The sequence below is a fragment of the Epinephelus lanceolatus genome, chromosome 16 (genome assembly GCF_041903045.1).
Source record: "Epinephelus lanceolatus isolate andai-2023 chromosome 16, ASM4190304v1, whole genome shotgun sequence".
Lineage (NCBI taxonomy): Eukaryota > Metazoa > Chordata > Actinopteri > Perciformes > Serranidae > Epinephelus > Epinephelus lanceolatus.
Window position 1 is genome coordinate 9,205,268 of NC_135749.1, and position 7,843 is coordinate 9,213,110.

General features: G+C 41.8%; 1 protein-coding gene across 1 annotated transcript; it reads right to left on the minus strand.

The window, feature by feature from the left end:
• Window positions 1–472: 472 nt before the first annotated feature.
• tbxta (T-box transcription factor Ta) lies at window positions 473–3,676 on the minus strand. Its single transcript, XM_033637633.1, has 8 exons — window positions 3,410–3,676; window positions 2,853–3,117; window positions 2,346–2,480; window positions 2,201–2,262; window positions 2,051–2,112; window positions 1,780–1,953; window positions 1,555–1,678; window positions 473–1,402 (listed from the first exon to the last, which is right to left on the minus strand). Exons 1-8 carry the CDS (start codon window positions 3,592–3,594, stop codon window positions 1,144–1,146), a joined length of 1,266 nt encoding a protein of 421 aa, XP_033493524.1. The 5' UTR covers window positions 3,595–3,676; the 3' UTR covers window positions 473–1,143.
• Between the last annotated feature and the right edge of the window lie 4,167 nt (window positions 3,677–7,843).

Below are 7,843 nucleotides of genomic sequence, written 5' to 3' on the forward strand. Positions count from 1 at the left end.
AGTACCCCGACAGATTTCTTAAACTGGACACTTCTCCACCACCTCGTCATTTCAATTACACGCCCGAGACGCCGCGTTCACTTAGCGTAGCCGTGCGGACGCTGTTATTAAAAGAAAGCTCATACTGCGGGGACAAAAGTTTGATGATTGTGGTTTGATGCACGAGGGCAACTTGAGAGTTACACCTCGACTCGAAACTCGTGGGTTCAAAATGAGAATATTTAAAGCTGTCTGCTGCGTGACCCTTGATGTTTTTCTCATTGATTAACCCACAACGGCCCTTGTTTGCCCTTTGACCTCACAGATTACCGGACTGAAGTGTTAATATAGATGGTGCTGTGTGCTTAATTTTTCCTGCTGTATATTAAAAGCTTTGTGTTTCAGTACTTAAAGCAGAGATACAACACATTCCTGGGGTTAAAATCATTTGCCGATGTACTAAACGCGCACCACACACAAAATGAAACCCATGTTTGAGAAAACAATCTTTAATTTATTATTAAATGACATAAATAAAACTCACAGTGAGTTCAAATACAAATAGATAGTTATGTACACTTGTTTGTGCAGGAGGGGGGATGCAGAAGGCACTTGTGTGGAACATTTATTGCAATCAGAAAAGGCACATTTATATGGAAAACACTGGACGTTAATTTATTCTATTTACACACATATACACCTTTTTGTTAGCAGAATTCTTTCGTCTTATATATTTAAGAATAAAAACAAAAAGATCAGGGAGTGATCAGTTCATCGTGTGGAGCAAAGGGAGGTTTTAAAAGTGTGATAATCATGTCGACACCTCATAAACATAAATGTGCAACAGGCATTGAGGGAATTGCTAAGAGCAGAGAAGAGTTCTGACCACGCAGCTATTCTAAGGCTTATTATTCTACTGCGGAGTTCTCCGACATGGATGGAGATGATTGTCTTTCAAGTTCTGTCTTTACACACATCGACTTTGTTCAGCGTGACTCCTGCCTAACTTTACACTTTTATTTAAATTAGAGACTCTGGAATGAAACATTTTTCAGAAACAGGAACCAGAACAGATCCTCGCAGGTCTCGTCACACTTCGTCTTCTTCGGGATCTTTTATATATGTCTTTATCGTGCTCCTAAAGCTTCCACAGATGCCTCCTGTTCAGTAGCTCTGAGCCACAGGCGCCCAGGACGCGGTCAGCCTGGCAATGGAGCTCTCAAACTGGGCCTCTCCGACGCCGACCTCGTTCAGGCTGGGGTCATACATGGAGGATGGCGAGGAGACGGGCAGTGAGGAGGTCAGGCCCGTGTAGGAGGAGCCTCTCAGGAACTGGGAGGTCAGACCTCCGGGTATGGAGCCTGAGGCTGAGCCTGAAGGGGTGAGGGTGGTGCCGGCTACTGACCATAGGCTGGGGTACTGACTGTGGACGAAAGGGACAAGAGGATTTTATTAACGTGATGGTGATCATTTGGTGTCACCCCAGCTCATCGCGTTTTTTTTTTTTTTTTGATGAACTTTAAATCAAACAACGTGCACGAATATCTGCTTTCTGTATATGGTTAAGACACGTACCTGGAATTAGATGTGGAGTTGGTGGAGTGGGACAGGGTGCCCATGCCGGTGGAGTTGGGGATCTGAAGAGCAGACCAGCTGTCATGAGTGGGCAGAGTCCCCGAAGCATTGTCCATGTAGTTGTCTGAAAATCAAGCATAGACCACAAATAAATGTCGATTCTCCCATTAATCTGGATTCCTAACATGATCAGTGTGCTATATGTGTATGGTCTGAGGGTCTTACTCGTGCTGGAGGTGCGGTGGGGGTAGTGGCTGGGGTATGGGGCCGCTCTGTGGCTCCTCAGGCTGGAGTAGCGCTCGCAGTAGGAGCCAGAGGAGTGGCCTGCTGTGCCACTGAACTGAGGAGGGCTGCTGCTGGGGCAGATAGGACTCTGGCCTGGGAGGAACCAACCTCCAACTGAGGAGTTAAAGGAACAAAATTAAACATACAATTTTACCATTATTTTAAACACCATTATTCCACGTCAAAAATGTATTAAATTAATGAAACTCACGCTGAGAGTAGCCAGACTGTTGGTTGTCTGCGCTGTGATCAGGGACGTCTTTATGGTCACTCCTGCAATCAAAAACAATATTATTTAACATCACACAGTCAGAACACTCACTTCATAATTTGAGGAATAACTTCAGGCTTAAGACTGTACCTTTCTTTGGCATCCAAGAAGGCCTTGGCAAAGGGATTGTGCTTTATCTTCAGGGCAGTGATCTGTGAGGAGGACGTGACAGCTGTGAGCATTTCATTCAATATTGAAGACAAGTGAGTGTTAATGAGGTTTCCTGCTCTCTGACCTCTTCGTTCTGGTAAGCGGTGACGGCGATGAATTGTGTTTCAGGGAAAGACTGGCTGCTGATCATCTTCTGGATGCCTCCGACCTTCACAATGTGTATCCTTGGTTCGTATTTGTGCAAAGAATTCAGCATAATCTGTGGGAAAAATCCGGTTAATGTTACTTTTTTATATTATAAAAAGAGCATGACTGCTATTTGGATTTTATATTTTTCTTAGATCAAATGAAGGAACAGCTCTAAAGTGATGTAATCCAGTGTTTCCTTAAGTGAAAGGTCTTATTTTGTCATGTGTCACAATACCTGTGAAATCCAACAGTTTCTAAAATACGTGAAAGGATTTTTGGAATTCAGTGTGCATTTGATATTCAAGTGGTTAAGTAAAAAATATTACTCACTCTCTTGGAGTGAATTAATTTGTGGGTCTCAGCAGAAGAAGTATAGAAAGTGTCGGAATCTGTTTTCACGTCACCATAACTGATGATAATCTTTACGCATCACTCTTCTCACCTGTCCGCCCCCGTTGAGTTTATTGGAGAGTTTGACTTTGCTGAAGGAGACGGGCGCTTTCATCCAGTGCGCTCCAAAGTTTGGGGAGTCCGGATGGATGTAGACGCAGCTGGGGCTCTGGGGCTCCGGTTTGCCGCCGGGGACCCACTCCCCGTTCACGTATTTCCACCGGTTGTTGTCCGCGGCCACGAAATCCAGCAGCACCGAGTACATGGCGTTGGGGTCCAGGCCGCTGACGCTGGCCCGCAGCACCGGGAACATCCTCCTGGAAAACAACAAGTATGGAATTTGTAAGAATTTGTTTAAGGCGTTTGTGAGTGGAAAAATACCGTTTTGTTTTAGAGCAATCACACAACCAGGTTTCTTTACCGTTATGAACCCAAGGGCCTCTGAGGCCTCATGAGCAGCACCTCTGACAGAGCACTTGTGTGGCCTGTTTGATGCCAAATAAAAATCAAACTAACATGTTCCCTCACACTGAAAACCCCGTGCGTAAAATGCGCCCGTCCCGTGCGCAAAAGCCACCAGCGCGGCTTCCACTGCTTCATTGGACCTACCTTCCAGTTTTGGTGACAATCATCTCGTTGGTTAACTCTTTGAACTTGTTCCATAAGTCTGCATCATCCAGCGTCAGTTTAATATCCCTCTCGGACGCGTCGCCCTTCTCGCTGCCCTTCTGGAACTCGCTCTCCACGGCGCTGAGGAGATGCTCCAGGCGCTGGTCAGTGTTGGAGGAAGACATATTTCCAAGTATTGTAGACAGGCCCAAATTCCAAGTCGTTTAGTGTAGGGGCTTGCTGACTGTGAGACTAACAGCGGGAGAAGGCCCGAGTGATACTGCTTTCTAAAATCCTGAGGCCTCATCATTTAAGGGCCCCCAGGGACCTCATGGGGATGTGGGGCGTGGTTTGCGCGCTCACATTTCGCATCTCTGATCGGGTTCAACGTCTCCAAACGCCGCCCCCACACCAGACTGCAACTTTTTCTGCAACACAACAGATTGTTTTTAGAATTATAAAATCAAAATTGACCCGAGTGAAATTTGCCTCCCTCAGTTACACTCATTTTTTTACAGCTTCTTTAGATGCGCAAAGAATGACTTCGCTAAAGAAAATGATTTCAGAGTGAAGTTTGGGATTTACACTTTGATACAAGTCTATTACAGTCCATTGCAGCGGATGCCCGTCACATTCAAAGCTGCGTCTTCAAACAAAAGAAGGGAAGGAGGGAACTGGGCCGTGCCTTTGAACTCAGTTGTATATTTGCAAATAGTGCTAATCTTTTGTTGTCTCAAATCCACATGGGAGAGGGCTTGTGTTTACTGAGTATGGGCCATTAGGGCAGACTCTGTGTTCCTGTTGTGCCAAAGTGTGGACGGCCCACAAGTGATGCCTGGATTTACATAATGGGCCTGCGTGACTCCCTCTGAGACTCTGATATTAAATATTTCAGCCAGTTGGAGGCTGAGTGCTCGGCAGAGGCTGGCTCTAATATTCAAATAGAGGCTTTTACTGAACCAAAAGCTGTGGGAAGTTTCTAAAGCAAAACTTTAGAATTTGCTGCTGTTTACTGGCTTCACTCAGGACAGACAGAAGTGAAGGCTGGTGAAATATAATTCAGAGTGGTACAATACCAGAAAGAGGTCCCTGAACTTCAGCAGTGTGGTGGGAACATTAGCACTATAGATTCCTCTTTTGCCCTTAGGTACAATTTGGAGCTTCTTCTTCTCAGTATTTTTTGCAACATATGCTACTTTATACTTCCTCTACTCCAGATGTGAGTGAAATACTGGACTTTTAACAACTGTATTGCTCATGAGAACAGTTTACATCTTATATTGGCCTTTTTATTTATACAGAAATAACTCCAAATATTTGACAAATCAAGTAAAAAATAAGGGTAATAACATTTTATTTCTATAGCTAAACAGATGCACAGGAACATTATTATTATTACATGGCACATTGCTACAGATTTAAGGATCAAGCAGAGTATTAATGAGTTAAAATTAACATTAGCATGCTACTTTCAAATTAATGCTAAAGTATAATAACATTGAAAGAGGCCATTTATGCTTCATGATGAATGTTTAACATGTTTGTTAAGTGAAGTTCATTTGTTTCTCATATTTCTTCATATGTCAAATTAATTATGTTATGAGATAAATAAAAGTAAATGTAGGTGTAGATTTCAGGGGTGGGGTTCCTCTCAGTATTTAGGACATATGCATTTCTCCCCCCATAGCAATATGAAAGTAGCAGAGGACTTTTATTTTGACACAATTAAAGAAATTTACACTATAAATTGATGCATAAAAATTCACCAGAACGCAGAAAAGTCAGTGTTTGACCAAGCTATACAAACTATAAAACAACGTATCTCCAAATTGTCAGAGACACTGTGTTACAGTGCAACTTTCAGATCATTTTCTCATGACAAAATCTAAAAGTTTAATTGCTCAGATTATCTGAAAAATATAGACAGACGTACTTTCTTGATCCCAGACTGTAAGATTCATGTGTTGCACATTGACAGGTCAGTCAGGCTTTTCACGGTAGCCGTAAATATACAGTTAATAAACAGTTTAACACTCGGAGAGAGAAATAAATAGAGACAGAAAAATAAACACGGCAAATAAAATAAATTACAGTAGCCTACTGTAATACTGAATACAAGACAAACAAAGCTTTGCATAATTCATTAGTATAAGACATCTAGAATACACAATACATATAGTAAGATACAACTACTCAAGCATAAAATATATGATAATAACAATGATAAACTTTATTTATAGAGCACTTTTCATACAAGGAATGCAGCATAAGCACTGTATATTATACATATGATAATATACTAATTAGATAAGTGTGCACATTAGTTGAAGTTTGAAGAATCAGTGAGGTAACGCAGGAGAATCAGATGTGCAAATTGTGCGAGTTTATGAAAGGAGCACCACAGAGAGGAGTTTATTTGGGGCAGAAACTATAAAGTTGAGAGTTCTTTGTCAGACAGAGTATTTTTTACAAAGTGGTGCCGCTTTATTTTAAAGACAACATCCAAATCCTTCCTCCAGCTCCTGCAGGCCTCTGTGTGTATTAACAGTGAGCTCATACAGCCGTCACCTGACTTACAGTATTCACTCTAACGCTCACATTGTCCCTGCTGATCCTGAGAGAGGTTTTATGCTTCAGATGTGAGCCTCCTTCCCGCCGCCTCTGATTCCACTGTCTGTGATGTACTTGGAATTGAGTGAGGGCTCTGGAGCGTGACTCCACTTTACTACACCACTTCCTCCAGCTCTACAGAGGCCATAAATGTAAAGGGGTTCTCTCACACCTTTCCATCCAGTATCATTCAGCAGCCTCTTCCTTTTCCCCCCGTGTTTTTTTTTTTTTTTTAAATTTTGGAGGCTGAGAGAAAGAGACAGAGAGTGTTAAGAAGTGGCTGCATACAGTAATAACCCCCACACACCCCGGGCCTATAGGCTCTGCTGACCCCCGGCACACCGTCACACTCAGCTGCCTAATAACTCCAAATTAAGGTTGAATCCATCATCATGCCTGTTTGATAGTCGTCTGTAGCTGCAGCAACAAAACACTCTCTTGGCTGAACTTCAGCTGTGTGTTGTGGTCGTCATGTGTTGCCTGGTGAGAATTATTTAAGCCCCAAAACAACACAAAACATCCTCACAGTCTGACTGACAGGCCGAACCAAGTACAGCAGGAACATCTCAATCCCACATGGTGAGCGAACGTCTGCTCTCAAATATGAAGTTTGCTTGAAAAGCCAGTGGAGTTTTCCCACAGCTTCTCTCCTCATGCACTCGCTGCCGCCCGGCGAGCTGAGGGTTAACCAGCGCAGGCCCTATTCTGGCATCGGCACACACTCACCTAGGTGAGAAATATTGCAGAGGTCTGGTGCTTCACAAAGGGACAGTTATAACGATGCATATTTTCCAGAGGACTTCGCCGGCCTAAATAAGTAAACACAAGTAGGCGGATGAGTCAGCCCTGGGAAGAAAAAATACTTACACACACACACACACACACACACACACACACACACGTACAAACACACTCACAAAGTCATTTTTCATGAATTATGACATAACTGGTCACTGGACAAAACAACACAGCAACTGGAGCAGCAGGTAGACTGATAAGAATGATAAAGTCTCAGAGGTGTGAGCAGCTGAAAGTGACACAGACATCTAATGATGTGTCTGATGTTAAAGCTCATGATCAGAGGTGGGTAGAGTAGCCAAATATTGTACTCAAGTAAGAGTACTGATACTTTAGAACAATATTACTCAAGTAAAAGTAAAAAGTAGTCATCCAAATAATTACTTAATTACTTGAGTAAGAGTAAAAGAGTATTTGGTGAAAAAACTACTCAAGTACTGAGTAACTGTTGAGTAACGTCTGATTTATTCGTAAAATAAGAACATGAACGTAATCAATCAATCAGAAATAATAATCTGCAAATTCATGTATTTTAAACGATACCCCTTTAACTAAAACAAAAATAAATTAAATCTTTATAAACACAACATAAATCAAGGCACAAGAAACACAAATGTATTCTTATATATACTGTACATATATATATATATATATATATATATATATATATGTAATTATGTACTCAGAGGTGGGTAGAGTAGCCAAATATTGTACTCAAGTAAGAGTATTGTTGCTTTAAAACGATAAAACTCAAGTAAAAGTAAAAAGTATTTTGCATTAAAACTACTCTGAGAAGTACAATTTATCCAAAAAGTTACTCAAGTAAATGTAACTGAGTAAATGTAACTAGTTACTACCCACCTCTGCTCATGATATATGTGAAATGTGATTCATGGGAAATGTGAGAGACAAACAGTCTGTTAGATGATTCTTATTGGCAGTTTTTTCGTGATCTTTTAGTCACACTGCTGTTTAATTTTGATCTTTTGACATATTACCGTCTGTCTTGCATCTCTCTCTCTCTCT